Source organism: Phyllostomus discolor, chromosome 8 (assembly GCF_004126475.2).
Source record: "Phyllostomus discolor isolate MPI-MPIP mPhyDis1 chromosome 8, mPhyDis1.pri.v3, whole genome shotgun sequence".
Classification (NCBI taxonomy): domain Eukaryota; kingdom Metazoa; phylum Chordata; class Mammalia; order Chiroptera; family Phyllostomidae; genus Phyllostomus; species Phyllostomus discolor.
In genome coordinates, this window is record NC_040910.2 from 45,316,153 (window position 1) to 45,332,723 (window position 16,571).

General features: G+C 49.2%; 2 protein-coding genes and 1 long non-coding RNA gene across 4 annotated transcripts; 1 reads left to right on the forward strand and 2 right to left on the reverse strand.

Annotated features, from left to right (window-relative positions):
* Positions 1–51: 51 nt before the first annotated feature.
* LOC118502009 lies at positions 52–11,731 on the forward strand. Its single transcript, XR_004904686.1, has 3 exons — positions 52–300; positions 2,785–2,873; positions 11,498–11,731. It is a non-coding gene; the product is annotated as an uncharacterized LOC118502009 (long non-coding RNA).
* C8H19orf53 (chromosome 8 C19orf53 homolog) lies at positions 6,249–9,008 on the reverse strand. Of its 2 annotated transcripts, XM_028521553.2 has the most exons (3): positions 8,590–8,954; positions 8,457–8,512; positions 6,249–6,704 (listed from the first exon to the last, which is right to left on the reverse strand). In XM_028521553.2, exons 1-3 carry the CDS (start codon positions 8,720–8,722, stop codon positions 6,594–6,596), a joined length of 300 nt encoding a protein of 99 aa, XP_028377354.2. In that variant the 5' UTR covers positions 8,723–8,954; the 3' UTR covers positions 6,249–6,593. The 2 variants fall into 2 exon arrangements, with proteins under 2 accessions (XP_028377354.2, XP_035888296.1); XM_036032403.1 differs by lacking the exon at positions 8,457–8,512 and having other exon boundaries at positions 8,590–9,008.
* Positions 9,390–16,184, reverse strand: MRI1 (methylthioribose-1-phosphate isomerase 1). Its single transcript, XM_028521552.2, has 6 exons — positions 15,794–16,184; positions 15,480–15,718; positions 13,368–13,543; positions 12,030–12,206; positions 11,727–11,951; positions 9,390–10,081 (listed from the first exon to the last, which is right to left on the reverse strand). The coding sequence occupies exons 1-6, from the start codon at positions 15,926–15,928 to the stop codon at positions 9,954–9,956; spliced, it is 1,080 nt and encodes a 359-aa protein (XP_028377353.1). The 5' UTR covers positions 15,929–16,184; the 3' UTR covers positions 9,390–9,953.
* Positions 16,185–16,571: the final 387 nt, after the last annotated feature.

Below are 16,571 nucleotides of genomic sequence, written 5' to 3' on the forward strand. Positions count from 1 at the left end.
CCGCGGCTCAATCCTTATGCAGAGTTTCGGGGCGGGCCTTGGGTTCATTCACAACATTCCTCCCCCGCCCCCCTCGGGCTGGACTGGGCGTCCAGGGCAGCTGGAGCTGCGCCCACACACGGCTTTGTTTACTGAGGGTCGCTTCCGGGAATGGCGAGGGGACAATCAACATGGCTCGGCCAGAGAGCGAGACAGAGCGGCGGGATCCCCGGGCAGCAGCTCTGCCCCTCTTTCCTCTGGGTTGTGTGACTCGAGAAACTCTCAGCCTCTGTTGGCCCGGTCGTTTTGGTGCTCTCAGAGGTGGGGGTCACTGGCCCCTTGGTAGCCCTCTTAGGGGCTGCAGACCTCCTCTCTAGAAATAGAGCCCAATTCAAGCCCATCCTTGAGCCCCAAGTTAGGAAGTCCCAATCCATTCTATGCCCTAAATATGTCACTGAGTCATGTGAAACTGCTGATTTTTGACCACTTATCACCTATTAAAATGGCAGTTTCGTAAAGTTCGATGTAAATACATGTCAAATATGACTACCTCTGGTTATTTGTTCTGACCCAGGTTTTCCAGGCCATATCTTTGGCCTGAGGATAGGCCATGGTCTTTATCCAATCTCGGGCCCCTTGTCCTCAAAAATGCTGTTTCCCTTCGCCACACCTGTCTCCATTATCATTACATTTCTTTATTTCAGCAGTTGTTTAATGTCTTTCTCTCCTCTACCGTGAGCCCCAAGAGGCTAATTGGTGCACCACTGTATCACATAAAGCAGTCCATGTGTAACTCCTCAAAGGGACCACTCATGCTTTGCTCTCATTCTGTTGAAATGATCCACACAACAGGAAAAACCCAAACTGCCCCCTAAGTGGTCTAATTGCTGCCCCTCTTCATATGGAAACACTGGCTTTTACCTTCCAGGAATTTCCAGTTTCACAGTGGCATTTCCTGGACAGTCCCCAACCCACAATTCAGTAAACTCCCTCTTACCTGCACTGTCCCATGTAGTCACTAGTGGCCATAAGTGGCCTTAGAATCCTTGAAATGGGGCTGGCAGGAATTGGGCTGTGCTGTAAAACACAGAGTGTGTTTTGAAGACTTAGCAGGTAAAACAAGGTAAAGTTTCTTATTATTTTTTTTATATCGATGAGATGTAGAAATGATAATATTTTAGATAAATTTGGGTTAAGTGAAATACATTATTAAAATTAACTCCACCTGTCTCATATTGTATAATTCTATGCCATTCCATTCCATGCTGTTCTGTTTCATTCTATGTGTATCAGGACATTTAAAATTACACATGCCGAATTATAGGTGTACCAGAAGGGGAGGAGCAACAAGTGGAAAAGTTATTTGAACAAATAATAAAGGAGAACTTCCCCAATCTGGCAAAGGGAACAGTCTTCCAAGAAATCCAAGAAGCTCAGAGAGCCCCAAAGAAGTTGGACCCAAGAAGAAACACACCAAGGCACATCATAATCACATTACCCAAGGTAAAAATGAAGGAGAGAATCCTAGAAGCAGCAAGAGATAAGGGGACAGTAACCTACAAAGGAGTTCCCATCAGACTGTCAACTGATTTCTCCAAAGAGACCTTACAGGCAAGAAGGGGCTGGAAAGAAATATTCCAAGTCATGAAAGACAAGGACCTACATCCCAGATTGCTCTATCCAGCAAAGCTCTCATTTAGAATGGAAGGGAAGATAAAGTGCTTTTCAGATAAGGTCAAATTAAGGGAGTTCATCATCACCAAGCCCTTAGTTTATGAAATGCTAAAGGGACTTATCTAAGAAAAGAAGATAAAGAAAAGACATGTATAGTAAAAGGACAGCAAACTCACAATTATTAACAACCACACCTAAAGCAAAACCAAAAGAAACTAAGTAAACAACTAGAACAGGAACAGAACCACAGAAATGGAGGGCACATGGAGGGCTAGCAGCAGGGGGGTGGGAGGAGGAGAGAGGGGGAAAAGGTATAGAGAATAAGTAGCATAGAATGTAGGTTGAAAATAGATAGGGGGAGGGCAAGAATAGTACGGGAAATGTAGAAGCTAAAGAACTCACAAGTATGACACATGGACATGAACTAAAGGGGGGGAACGTGGGTGGGAGAGGGGGTACAGGGTGGAGGGGAGAGAAGGGGGGAAATGGGACAACTGTAATAGCATAATCAATAAAATATATAAAAAATAAAATAAAATAAAATTACACATGCAATTTGCATTGTAATTTCTGTTAGAAAGCTATGGTCTTGAGAAACCAGAGCCTGCCACAGTGACAATAGAAACAATAATAATAGTGGGCTTCTGTTGCTGTTCAGATATAGCACCATGTTTAAGCCTTCCAACAGAGCTGCAAATTGGGGATGGTGGTCTCCATTTCTCAGATGAAGAAACTGAGACTTGGAAAAGGGATGTCCTTGCCTGAGCTCACCCAGACTGGGAAGCCCTAGGTTTACTGGAGCATCCGTTTCTTGCAAAGGGTTTGAGAGAGAGACCCATGGGGAAGGAGTAGCTGAGGTGGGGGAGAAGCAGGGAGGAATTCCACAAATTATGTGTTTTAGGTGCTCCCCTTGCAAATAGGACTCAGGGTCTAGCTTTCCCTGGCTGCCCCTTCAGCATCTGGTATGTAACTGTGTTCAGCTAAACCCTGTCCCTAAGGATGCTTCAGTGAGTGTCCCAAGATGCTGGATCAGAGAAGTCACTCCCTGCCAGTGGAAGAGAGGATGTTTAGAAGGAACTGAGAATCTCTTATCACAGGGTAAAGATGTTTTATTTTATTCTCTAACAACAGATAATACTGTCATCATCCCCATCTTCTGGATGAGAAAACTGAGGCACAGAGAGGCCAGGTGACTTTCCCAAGGTCCACAGCAGGAAATGGTAGGGCTTGGATTCAAATCTGGCTGGGCGGGCTGGTCCTGTCACCTTGGCTGGGGGTCAAGTTCACAGAATGTGGCATACACCATGATTCTGTTCTGAGCTCCTGATTTTACAAAGGGGAATGAGGCCCAGAGAGGGTCAGAAAGTTGCTCGCCCTGACCAGGTGGCTCAGTTGGTTAGAGCATTGTCCCGATAAGCCAAGGTTGTGGGTGTGATTCCCTGGTCAGGGCACATACAAAAATCAAGCAGTGAATGCATAAGTGGAACAATAGATCAGTCTTTCTCTCTCAAATCAATCAATTAAAAAAACAGTTGTTCAAGGCCACACAGTGATCCCAGGAGAATGTGTGAGGTCAAAGGCCCTTGGGAAGATGGGGGTGCTCCTAGGAGGAAGTCACTAGGCCTATTTCAAGCCGGCCCTCCTTCTAGAAACTTTTAGGAAAGAAATGGGGAGTGGGGTTTCCAACTACCCTCATGGCCCCGTTTCCCAATGCAGCCAGCAAGCTGGGGCATCAGAGGGAAAGCAACCACTGTTATCCCACCGGCCAGCTGTGAGTTCACTGTCCAGGCATCCACAACTCCTGACCCCAAACCTACTTGTCCTCAAGACTCAAGGGAAATGGGGCAACCCTGGAGGCTCAGATGGAGGGGGAGCATGGCCCCCTGACTGTGGCCACCCCCACTCTAATCTTCTGAGGACCCCTCCCTCTGCCAGTCCCCTGTAGCACCCCCATCCCTGGTGACTCAGGCGGGAAACCAGAAGGGGCAGTTTCACTTCCTGGTCTCCACAGCCCCTCTGGCCTACCCAGCTGGCAAGATTTGCTTCTACATTCTTTTCTTTCTTTTGGAACACAAGTTTATGGCAAAGTGTCAGGTCCCAGCCAGGAAAAATGGGCATTCAGGCAGAGGGGGAAGTTAGAGGCAGGAGAGAACAAGGCTTGGGGAAGTATAATGGTGCCTGAAAAGCCACATGTAATAGGTACCCTTGTCCCTTGGGGGAGAGGTCCAGAGAGACAGGCCTAGAGGTGGAACTTGGGCTAACTTCTGCCCCCCAGGACACAAGGGCAGCTCATAGTCACACCTGCAAGTCCCGTGGCCTAGAGGCTCCTGAAGATTCTCCTTTCTGAGGGAGGGGTGTTAGGATCCCATTTAACAGGTGGAAAAACTCAAGCTTAGAGAGGTGAATGGACTTGAAGGTCACAGACAAGGAAGTGGCATAAACTGGCATAGAATGAAAGGCTTTTCCAAAGTCTGGGGCTCTTGGCTCCAGCATTAATAGGGGGTTTGTATACAGGTGAAAGGATTGAATCACCTTAGGGGAAAATGTGGCTGTTTGGAGAGCCCGAGGGGATGAGATAACGGTGGGGGTGGGGAGGGCGGGGATGAGTGGGTTGACATTCCAGACCCCATACCCATCACACCTAAATGACTTTCCTTGCCTCTGGGTCCCTCCTCAAAGGGGTAGGCTTCAGAGGGGCAAAGGTACCCAGAATCCTTGGTCTGTAAGACTGCCAGTAAGGTGGGCTGGAGCTTGGGGCATGTGGAACCTCATTGTGGCAAAGGAGCCAGATGATACCCAGAGTTCATGCTATTCCAGCCATTGCCTTTTGGAGATTCCAGAGATGAGTTAAAAGATAATTTTCAAGAGTGTGAAATCTTTCAGACATATAAAACATGAACAAGAGGTAAAATTTTTCTTGAACTCATGTGGGATCCAGGCAGATGTTGTATGTTACACATATGGAGGCAAATTGATTTTACCACGGGGGAGGAAGCTCGTCAATGGAATCTCTGTTGGAAGGGGCGGAATCTGCAAGTCTAGAGATAAAAGTGGTTTGGTATTGGTATCAGCTGCTTGCAATTCTCAGAGTCGTAAAGGCATTCCAAGGAAATACCAATGCTATGAATCAGACAGCTGGGAGGGTGTGTGATGGTAACTGAGTCACTGAAACACAAAATTTTATTTGCAAAACAATTCCTTCCTTCACTCAATAAACTCCTGGAGAGACAGAAAACAGACCGGTGGTTGCCAGGGGACTGTGCGGAGGGAGAATGGGGAGTGGCAGCTACTGGGACGGGTCATCTTTTGGGTGGTAGGTTCAGGTAGTAGCAAAAATATTGTGAATGTACTAAACACCACTGAAGTGTATTATTTTTATTTAAAATTTAACCTTTATTGTATTTTTTTCCATTACCATTTAGTCCCCTCATACTCCTCTCCCACCAGCAATCACCACACTGTTGTCCACAAGTCCTTTTTGAATTGTCTATTTTTAAATGTTAATTTTATAGGTGTTATTTTTTAAAGATTTTAATTTATTTCTAGAGAGAGTGGAAGGGAGGGAGAACGAGAGGGAGAGAAACATCAGTGTTTGAGAGATACACCGATTGATTGCTTCTCACATGTCCCCAACTGGGGACCTGGCCTGCAACGCAGGTATGTGGCCTGACTGGGAATCGAACCGGCAACCCTTTGGTTCACAGGCTGGCACTCAGTCCCCTGGGCCACACCAACCAGCGAGTATAGGTGAGTTTTAACCACACACACATACATACACAAAAGCAGGGAGAGTAATTTCATACACATAAAAATCATAATCTACATCTCAAAAACCAGTAGTTGTGGCAGTAGAGCCAGAATTTGTAGGAGAGACTTTCCATTTTGAAGTTTTCTCTGCACCCAGCCTGGTCACTGAGCAGTGGCCTCTCGTCTCACCTCCAATAGAGGGAAGGGCAGTCACCAAGCCAGAGCTCCTGGTTGACTCCATAGGCATTTCCAGTCTAGCAGATTCAAGTGAAGCTTTGGGGGAGGGGGCACCCAGGATGGAACAGGTGAGAATCTTGGTGTAGAAACAGAGGCAGCAGATGGTCAGCTGAGAGTACACACTGGGACTCAGCCAGTGTTGGGTTCAAGTACTGGCTCTAGAATGTTAACATGACCCACCCTGGGATGAAGTGATGTACAGAAAGCACTGGAACAACGCCTGGGCCATAGGCCTAACAGACATTTTGACTTTTTTATAGATCAAAGTGCCTTCAAGCAGTTCTTAAGTACATTCTGGTTGAATTGGTACCATGATGGTCTCAACACCTATTCTACAGATGGAAAAACGGCTCCCTACGTCTCCTGGCCTGTGCTGGTCAGAGGGGGTGAACTGGGCGTGTCTGGGGAGAGTGTGCGAGTAAGGAGGTTGGTGTGAGCCACCTGAGCTTGGAGGGAGGTAAAGACTCTCCACCGGCTCCCAGGATGGACATGCCCAATCACCCTTCCCTGAGCACGTGGCTGGTCTGCAGAAATTGCTGGGGTTGACCGGGTCAGTGTACCTGGCCTACAGTCCCAGCACAGGCTGTTCATAGGAACATGTGACTGCAGGGGGAATGACAAAGCCAGGTTTATTGCTCCAGGTTAAACCAGTGGACACAGGATTTGAAGGGGGAGGGGACCACAGAAAGTTGGTGAACATGTCCTCAGGGCCATTGCTGAGTTCTAGGCATCCTGGGAAGCTGACTCATGCACTATAGATGTGCTGATCAGCTGCCCACAGGCCAGGCCACCCCTACCCAAAGTTTGAGCAGCAAGCGGCAAGCCAAGGCTCTGGGGGGCAAGGCTCCTTCAGTGCACAGTACTGCCCATGGAGCTAGTCGCAGAGGTATGGGCATGGAGGCAATTGCTGTATCCTTAGGAAGGTGTCTTGTCTTGATGGTGGAGGAAGAGGCTATCTACTTCTTCTTGGCGGGGGCCTTCAGCAGCGCCAGCTTCTTGGGCAGGCTGGTGCTGGCTTTCATCACCACGTCCTGTTCAATCTTCTTCCGGATCCCCACCTCCAGACCCTGAGGGGGCAACCAAGGTGCAGTCAGACTGGGAGTGAGGGAGGGCCTGACTTGAGGCTAGATCATTAGCTCCCCGCTGAAATAGTTAGTACCTGAGAGTTTTGTGGCTGTGGCTTAAGTCCTGCTCTGCTCTTGTCCCAAACTCTGGGATGTTATACACAAAAATCTCTTATCTCTGGACCTCAGCTTCTAAACTTCTGCTCACCCCCACTTCACAGATAGGGAAACTGAGGCTCCTGCAGTGAGGAAACCATGTGAGGGGAGACTGGATCCTGCCTCTGGTTTCAACCTCCATGTACAAAGCAGAGGTGACATGGGACAGGAGGGACTGACTGCCCAATGCCTCTGGTCTCAACCTCTAGGTGGGCAGTCAGTCCCTCCTGTCCCATGTCACCTCTGCTTTGTACATGGTGAACTGGGGCTCTGGGACAGGGACATGAGCAACTAAAGGCACAGGGATTAGAAGCCAAGTGTGTCTGGGTCCAAAACTGGCAGTTTAATCATATTCCCCAAACTACCCTCTTGTCCTGCCTGTATGACCTCCAATGACCATGAGGGGCGGGGCTTTGGGGCTGTCATCAGGAACAAGCTGCTCAGAAGCAACACTTGCAGTCAGATGAATCATAGGAAGGGAGCCTTGTGGATCTCTAACTGAAGCAGGGAAAGAGCCAGTGCAGAGTTGATGAGGAATGAGGGGCAGTTAAGGGGCCATTGAGGGTGGAGAGAGCAAGGGGGAGAGTGGGAGGCGACAAGGGCAGGAAGGGGACTCTTCCAGAGGAAGAGTGTGCAGGGTTTAATTTTTCCCAGAGTGCCGTGGGAGCCAGAGGGTTCTGAGCAGAGAAGGCACATGATCTGACTTTAAGTGCCCACAGGTGCCCTCTGGCTACTGTCGGGGAGGGGGATAGACAGATCAGGGAGGAGTGACCTCAGCAGTCCAGGTGGAAGATAATGGGGTGGACCAGAGGAGGGGGATCAGGGAGGTGGGAAATAGGATTCTAGATTAATCTTAAAGGCAAAAAGGATAGAATCTCACTGGAAGTGAGAAGGGGGTAGGGGTAAGGGAGATCCAGGACGACTCTGAACATTAAACCAGTTTTAATTTTCTGTAACTTATTCATAAATACAACCCTACCCACCTATATAAAAAAACGACTTAAGACAATCACAAAAATGACAATAACCAACAAAATTAACGTTTATTTATGCCCTGTGCTGTTCTTAGCACTTTACAGGTGCCCTATGACATCGAAACCTGACAACTCTAGGATAAACGTGCTAGTACGATGTTTCACAGGTAAGAGACTCAGGGTGAACAAATACTAGTCATCCACGGAGTTGCGATTTGCACCCGGCACTGCCTTCTTACAAAGCTGTGGTTTCAACTCCTTTCCCATACCACCTCCTCTCCTGCGTTCTGTTACAGAAGACGGTAACAACCAAAGCAGCTAAAGCGTGTACAATTTTTTTTTTTTTTTTTTTTTTTTTGCGAGCCAGGCCTTGCTTCTGCCATGCCTGCTGAGTAGTAGGTGATGTTCCTGTGCCTGGCCCTCCCCGGTTCCAGACTTCATCCCTGGATCCCTCCACAGACCCCTAGGCTCTATCCCTTGCCTTGGGCCGCCTCCAGGCTTCAACCCCTGCCGGTACCAGACTACCCCCCCCAGCCCCCGGTTCCCCACTAGCGCCAGACTCCATTTCTGATCCTCCGCGCTCGCCTCCAAGCCCTATCCGTCACGCCTTGCATGCCCCACTCACCTTCTTGAGCTTCTGCTGCTGTACAATGCGCGCCTTCTTGGGAGCGATAACACGACCTGGGGAAAGAGGCGCTCACGTAAGGCCTGGAAGCCCCGGGTCCCCCTCGCCCAGCAGACCCCAGACCACTCCTCACCTCCCTTCCTCGGACCCCGGTTCCGCTCTGAGGCCGCCGCCACCGCCTTGCTCTTGGACGGCCTCTGCGCCTGGAACTTACGTTGTCCCTGCGCCATGATCGGGCATGCGCCGGAAGAGGTGGGACTGAGCATTGCAACGGGTCACAGGGCATGACGGGATACAGTGGGTGCCGGGCGCCCAAGGGCTCACGGGAAACAAAGTGGTAGAGTTTTTGGAGTTCTGGGCCAAGGGGGCCCGTAATAGACAGCATTTCGTAAAAATTTTAAGCTAATGATAAGTTAACATTTACTGGGCGCTCATTTGCTTTGTAAAACGTAGGCTGTTTAGTGTTCGTTATATATAAAACTCAGTCTACAAAAATGAGGCGTTAGGCTTACTGGTGTAAAACTTAAGGGTGCCTCAAGTTTTGTAATTAAGATAGTGTTTTCAGCACTTTTAAAATTTGTACTTATTGATGAGAGAGAAACATCAATTTTTTTGTTTGACCCATTGATGCATTCATTGGTTGATTCTTGTATATGCCCTGATCAGAGATCGAACTCGCAACCCCAGTGCATCAACCAACAGAGCTACCTGACCTGGGTTCAACATTTAAAAAGAATATTTTGGTGGGGGGGGGGGCGGCGGGGGTGGTGAAGGTGGGTTTGGGGAGATACATGGTGATGGGACACTTGACTTGTGAACACACAATACAGTGTAGAGGTGATGTGCTGTGGAATTGAGCACCTGAAACCTGTATAATTTTGTTAATTAGTCACCCCAATAAATTCAATACAAAGGAAGAAAAACAAAGAAAAATCAAGTTGTTGAAACTGCTGCCTGTAGACGGGCAGCCTGATGTAAAGGAAGTTTAATTGGAACAAATGCTTGCATCAGAGATAAGGTAAGGTCAAGGTGTGCAAATGTAGGGTTCCATTCTCTCATTTTTTCTTGGTATTTTGTTCATGGGTTTGTTTCTGCACTAACTTACTATTATTATCTTGGTTACTGAGCTTTCTGGTAGTCCCTTTAAAATTCTGCACCTGAGACATCACTGTAGTTCCAGTCCTGAGAGCAGCCTACGAGGGCGGTACCAGTATTGTCCGCATGTTATGAATGAGGAAACCAAACCTTGGAGAGGTGCAGTGATTTGGCCAAGGTCACACAGCAGAAAAAGCAGCAGAAGTAGGATATGAATTGGGGTAGCCTAGCTCCAGCTGCTAGGCTTTTAAGAGCCAAGCAAAGGCCCTGTCCACTATCCTTGTTCTAGGAAACAGCGTGGTTGCGGGGAAGAAGGTCAGCCTTGGGGCAGGCCACCAGTAAATTTTATGGGTTTGCAGATCCAGGTTGGTTACTTCTGGGGTTCATCTAGGGTCTCTGCCCTCAGGAGATGGTGGTGCTTAGGGCTGTCTGGAGCTCTTTGGGGGTAAAGATGCCCAGCTCTGTAATGATGCCACCAGTGATGAGGTCATGGGGGGTGACATCAAAGGCAGGATTCCAAACCTCAATTCCTAAAGGGCAGAATAGAGACAAGAAGGCAGGTATTTAGCTCTGTGCCAGTTCTCACACTGTTGTCACCTGTTTGCCCCATGGTGGTTCTTGGAGTTAGGGAACCCTTGAAAATCTGGAGATACTTATCTCAGAAGTGCATGAAGGCATGGGCTTTGGCATCCAGTCACAGGTTTGTACCCACCCCCCGAAACACCATTCCTGAATGGTCACTGTCCAAGAACAAGGTTTCAGTCTTACATACAACCACCCCATTTTGGCCTGGACCCTTTAAGAACTTCTGAGAACCTACTTTAGGGCCTTTGTGTGGGCTCTGCCCTCTTCCTGGATGGCCCAGTGTTTCATTCCCTTCAGGTCTCTGCTCAGATGTCACCTTGTCAGTGAGGACATCTATGATCATCCCATCTAAAGCCCCTGTACAGTCACTTCCTTACCGTGTTTATGTCTCCTCAGCCCTTACCTCCTATAAGTGTGTTATTTATCTTGTTCATTGTCTGTCTCCCTTACCAAACTGCCAGCTCTCTGAGGGCAGGGACTCTGTCTTTTTTTCACTCCTATATTCTAGCACTTAGCATTAGCCAGGCACTCAGAAACATCTGCTGGACGAATTACTCAAAGTAGATCACAACTTACTGTACAAGAGGCTGCAAACTGGTGGCCTGGAACTTTTCTCCCTGGCTCAGTTTTTTTAAGACCAGCTTTCAAAAGGTGGGAGTTTTCATTTACAAAAAATGTAAGGCTTCTCTTGGAAAATCAGAAGACCCATTTCTCGGGTCTGCATTCCCGTGCCTGCTGACGGGAGCAGAGTATCAGAGACCACAGACGGCACCTGGCCCATGTTGCTCACGTCTTGCTGCCCCAGTTTTATTTCAGTGGGTGTGGGTTGTCAACTCTGCTTTCCATGGTCTTGTGGATTATGACCAGTGCTAATTACACCTCTAGGAAAGCAGGTGTATTAAAAAAAAGATTAAAAATTTCACAATTAATGTACCTGTTTTTAAAAAGATGTAAGGAATTGCAGCAGAAAATAATAGAATATTAGGACTTCCCTCTGCTTAACTGTACAGTGTTATTTTTATCCTAACTCCATATTTAGTGGTGTCCTTATACTTTTAATGTTTAGGGGTTTTAACTGGTCCTTTTTATGAAAGGGTTTCAATCATAATTATTAATATTTAATGAGTACTAACGAAGGGCTGGGCCTATTCTCCATGTCCCGTGAGTTAATTCACTGAAGGCCCTGGGGTTTACGAGTGAGGTCATAATAACAACTCACTTTACAGATAGAGACACCGAGGCTCTTAGGGATGAAAACTTAGGCAAACTGCCCATAGCTGCACAGCGAGGAAGCACAGGGAAGCTGAGAAATATCTGTCTCTTCATAGGCACTTGGCTGAACAGTATTATTTGCTCTTCAGGTGAGAAAATCGAGGTGAAGAACGGCAAGACAATTTACTCAAGGTTTTTCAACTCATGAGTTGGACAATCTCACACTGAATTTAACCTCCGAGATGTTTCTGTTCCAAAACTGGCTTGAATTTGAAAATGCCTGTGCCCTGGAAGGCTGGTGACACTCCAGATGCCACTTACCTCCTGCGAAGCGGCTAGCGTATGTAACTGGAGGTGCCCTTCCAAGTGATGGCTTACCTGGTGCTGCAATCCTGACCCCGTTGACATCAGTCAGCTCCTGGCCTGGGCGCTCCTCAATGACAATCTGCTGGCCTGTCTCCAGACGGAGGTCACATGAGGAGCTGGGGGCAGCTACATAGAAGGGGATGCCATGGTGCTTGGCAGCAATGGCCAGTTGATAGGTGCCCACCTTGTTGGCTGTGTCGCCATTGGCAACCACACGGTCAGCTCCCACGATGACAGCTGAAAGCAAAGATGTTAAGGGTTATCACCTAGCCCTGGACACCTGGAGTCCCGTCTGCTGGCGCCCTGCCTGCTGACCTGACACGTCTCGGTGGGCCATGGCGGCGGCTGCCATGCTGTCGGCGATGAGGGTGGCAGGAATCTGTTCATAGACCAGCTCAAAGGCTGTTAGCCGGGCCCCCTGGTTGTAGGGCCGGGTCTCTGTGCAGAAGACATGTTCTAGGCGGCCAAGGTTGTGCAGTGAACGGATCACACCTGAAGGGCAAGACCCACCAGAAGGTCAGGATGAGACAGAAAAGGACAGATGGGCAGGGTGGCCCATTATTTGGGGACACAGATCTCTAAAGACTCCCCATCTCCAGGCCCTTGTGGTGGGTGTTCCCTCTGTTTAGTACCTGTGTGCTCAGAGAACACATTCTCGGTGAGTCCTTCTCTGATCCCTCTACCTCACACAGCAATGCCCACACCTCTGACCTCTTTCCCTGATTTTCCTCTTCAGCACTTACCACCATTGAGCACATCATATATGTTTATTGACTTTTGCCTGTTCCTCCCACTTTCCTGTCCTGATGGCTGAGATTTTGTTTTCTTTGTGTACTGCTGGCTCCCCACACCTAGAACTATGCCTGGCAAATAGTAGGTGCTTAGTAAATGTCGATTGAGTGCATGCGTGCATGAATGGCGGGGCACATAGCAGATGCTTAATGTTGAGTGAATGAAAGTATGCATGCTCGCACGAATGGTGGGGCACATAGGAGGGGCTTAATAAATGGTAAGTAAATGAAGGAATGCATGCACGCATGAGTGAGTGGTAAAGCACCCTATAGGTGGAAGTATTTGTTAAACAAATGAATGAATGATGTCTTGCCATCAGGGCCTCAGTCCCAGGCTCCAGAGTTGGCCCCAGGCAGGTAGGCAAATCTGGAGAATTTAGGGAATCTGATGCCTTGAACCCAGGTTCCCTCTTCTGGTGACAGCTACCCTAGTCATTCCTGGGGGCCACACCCTTCCCCTCAGTTCTCTTGAAATCCACATCCTGTCCACTCTGGCCAGGTGCATCAAGTGGTTGATCTTGGACGGGCAGGTGACCCCATCAGAGCCCTGGGCTACAAGATTTTCCTGGCACTGTTGGCACAGGAATCCTTGGCCCTTTTCCTCCTGATGTGAACATTGGAAGGCCCTCTGCTGACCCATGGAGTGGGAGCCGGAGGGCAGAGCTTAGGGACAGGAATAGATAGGTCCTACTGCTACTGTCTGAACCCCTGGATCCAGTCACACTTGAAGCCAACATCCTAAGCATTTCTGTATAAGAACTAATCAATTTCCATTCTGCAGGGTGGGAAAAGTGGTTTGGGTTTCTTTCTCTTCATTCCAAAAGAGGCCCTCCCCCATCCCCATGGACACCCTCTCACTCACCCAGGGCTGTGCCGTAGCCAGCAGTGGCTAGTGCACCGGTGTTACAGTGGGTCAGCACGGTCACCTTGCTGCCCCCAGGGGCTGCCCGCTCCAGGAGGTGGTGAGCTCCCAGGTCCCCAATTTTCCGATTGTCCCTGAGGTCCTTCTCCAGCATGTCCTCAGCATAGCAGATCACTCTGGGGCCAACAAGGGGCTCTCAGCCTCAGGGCCAGAGCTGGCCGCTTCTTCCTGTCCAACTCTCTTGCTGAAAGCCTCTCACGGCTGTGAGGCCTGGACCCTTCAGTCTTTGCCACCTGTCACTCCATTTACTCATGCAACACATGTTAACTGAGCACCTCCTGTGTGTGAAGTGCTGGGGGGCACAGCAGTGACCAAGACAAACATCTGACTTCTGGCCAAGAGGGAAGAATTTTTAAAAATGAGGAGAGGCTTAGGAACCTCTGGGACATCTTTAAACATTCCAACATCCGAATCATAAGGGTGCCAGAAGGAGAAGTGGAAGAGCAAGAAATTGAAAACTTATTTGAATAAATAATAAAGGAGAGCTTCCCCATTCTGGCAAAGGAAATAGACTTCCAGGAAGTCCAGGAAGCTCAGAGAGTCCCACAGAAGTTGGACTCAAGGAGGAACAAACCAAGGCATTACCCAAGATTAAAGATAAGGAGAGAATCCTAGAAGCAGCAAGAGAAAAGGAGGCAGTTATCTACAAAGGAGTTCCCATCAGACTATCAGCTGATTTCTCAAGCCTTGCAGGCAGGAAGGGGCTGGAAAGAAGTATTCCAAGGCACGAAAGGCTAGGACCTACATCCAAGATTGCTCTATCCAGCAAAACTATCATTTAGAATGGAAGGGCAGATAAAGTGCTTCCCAGTTAAGGTCAAGTAAAAGGAGTTCATCATCACCCAGTCCTTATTATATGAAATGTTAAAAGGACTTATCTTGTGAACCAAAGCATTGCAGGTTCAATTCCCAGTCAGGGTACATGCCTGGGTTGCAGGCCGCGGCCCCCAGCAACCGCACATTCATGTTTTTCTCTCTCTCTCTCTTTCTCCCTCCCTTCCCTCTCTAAAAATAAATAAATAAAATCTTAAAAAAAGGACTTACCTAAGAAAAAGAAGATAAAAAATATGAACAGTAAAATGACAACAAACTCATAATTATTAACAACCGAACCTAAAACAAAAACAAAAACGAACTAAGCAAACAACTAGAAGAGGAAGAGAATCACAGAAATGGAGATCACATGGAGGGTTATCAGCGGCGGAGTGGGAGGGGAAGAGAAGAGGAAAAGGTACAGAGAATAAGTAGCATAAATGGTAGGCAGAAAATAGGGGGTGGGTAAGAATAGCATAGGAAATGTAGAAGCCAAAGAAGTTATATCTGCGACCCACGGACATGAACTAAAGGAGAAGAATGTGGGTGGGAGGGGGTGTGCAGGGCAGAGGGGATAAAGCGGGGGGTGGGGTGGGACAACTGTAATAGCATGATCAATAAAATATATACTAAAGAAAGACAAATATCCGTGCCCCTATGGGGCTGACACTGGAGTGGGAGAGGCAAACAATGAGCAAGTATTGGTAATAAGGTGAAGGAAAAGGCAGCAGAGTTGGGGGGTGGGTGGGAAGAGGGTAGGTGGGGTGGAATGTGCTATAACTTTATGGGAGGTAGGGAAAGACAGAAACCTTAAACCTGAAGGCGGGCATTTGCTCTGCAGATACCCAGCCTGCAAAAGTGGACTGTGCAAAGGCCCTGGGGCAGGAACAAGCCCAGGCTGGTTAAAGAACACGAGGGGCATGATTTAGCTAGAGTGGAGCAGGAGAGTGAGAAAAGAAGAGGGTAGAGAGGGCATCAGGACAAGAAACACAATTCCTCAAAGGCAAAAACCAGGAGAAGGAGGTGGCACTGAAAAGGACACCCAAGGGCAGTGGGGGTTGAGCATGTTCAGAGAAGGCACAGTTACGGGAATAAATGTAAGGGCTTCTGAGGCAGGCTGTCTGGGGTCAACTTCCAGCCCTGCCTTTGTGGCCTTGGACTATGAGGGCCATATCTGTTTCCCATCTGTAAAATGGGTTAGCTTCTGCTCGTAGCAGTGACTGGCACAATTCCCCCTACCTCTCCCGGACAGCCTCCTCCGTGGCGCCCTCCTGCTCGGCCTCCTGGGCTGCAGCGTTGGCCAGGTCGCGGGCAGCGCGGGCCATATTCACAGCAGTGGGTCGGGCGGTGACCAGGAAACTCAGTGTGTCGCGCACGAAGGCCACGAGCGCGTTGAGTCCTGGACCTCCAGCGCCGGCCTGCAGCTCCACGGCCAGGCTGAGGCAGCCTACAAGTGCAATCGCAGGGGCGCCGCGCACCTGTAGGAGAGGGGCGGGGCGTCAGGGGCGCCCGGCACCCGCATGCCCGACCACAGCCCCGCCGCTGCACCCCACCTTCATGGCGCGGATGGCTTCCCAAGCCTGTTGCACTGATCCCACCACCTCGTAGTGGCATTGCTGGGGCAGCAGCAGTTGGTCGAGGATCTGCAGCGAGCCCCGCGAGTAGCGGATCGCCTCCAGGGAAGGCATGGTGCCGCCAACGCGCTCCCCAAGCTCTCCAGCGTGGCGGGCCGCAGGCAAGTGGGCGGCGGAAACTCCCGGAAGCACGCGCGTGCGCACACTAACTTTGCAGGTTCCCAGGACTCAAGGTCCACTCCGCCAATCCTACCCCTCAATCCTGGCCAAACTCGGCCAGTTAGCCTCTCCCTTGGAAGTGTAAAGGTGTCACCATTTATCAGGCACCTCCTGGATGCCAAGCCCTGTTTAGCGCCCTGCTGATCTGTTAGGGCCACATACCACGACCCCCACATCCCAGGTGCCTGACTTATCCAGGCAGAGCGAGTGCTGCTGGTGACCTCAGGTAGAGAAAGTCCCTAATTGAATATTCCAGGAACTGACTGGCTCTTACTGCTGCCCTGAGACTTTATCAACCCCTTGGGGAGCATGGCTGGTGGGCTGGAGGCAGCCACTGGCACCACCATGTTTGGCTTACTAATTCAGCTGGAACCTCGGCCCCAAGTTTTCTGTGTTTTGTTCACTGCATGTTCTCGTGGCCAGAACAGTGGCACACTGCTGGTGCTCCAGCAGTATTTGTGGAATGAACTTTCAAGGTTTAGGGGAAGGTGGCAGGCTATGAGTTACCTGGTGATGTGCATCTTTTTCGAGCTATTTT

What these genes read in the sequence shown, in the direction of transcription:
- MRI1 (XM_028521552.2), bottom strand. Translation starts at nt 15,928, where the DNA reads ATGCCTTCCCTGGAGGCGATCCGCTACTCGCGGGGCTCGCTGCAGATC. An exon ending in AAGCCATCCGCGCCATGAAG is followed by an intron (nt 15,719 to 15,793) that starts GTGGGGTGCAGC and finishes CCTCTCCTACAG; the next exon opens with GTGCGCGGCGCCCCTGCGAT. An exon ending in GGCCCACCGAGACGTGTCAG is followed by an intron (nt 11,952 to 12,029) that starts GTCAGCAGGCAG and finishes CTTTGCTTTCAG; the next exon opens with CTGTCATCGTGGGAGCTGAC.
- C8H19orf53 (XM_036032403.1), bottom strand. Translation starts at nt 8,841, where the DNA reads ATGCTGTCTATTACGGGCCCCCTTGGCCCAGAACTCCAAAAACTCTAC. An exon ending in CCGGGGTCCGAGGAAGGGAG is followed by an intron (nt 6,705 to 8,589) that starts GTGAGGAGTGGT and finishes TTGCCCCCTCAG; the next exon opens with GGTCTGGAGGTGGGGATCCG.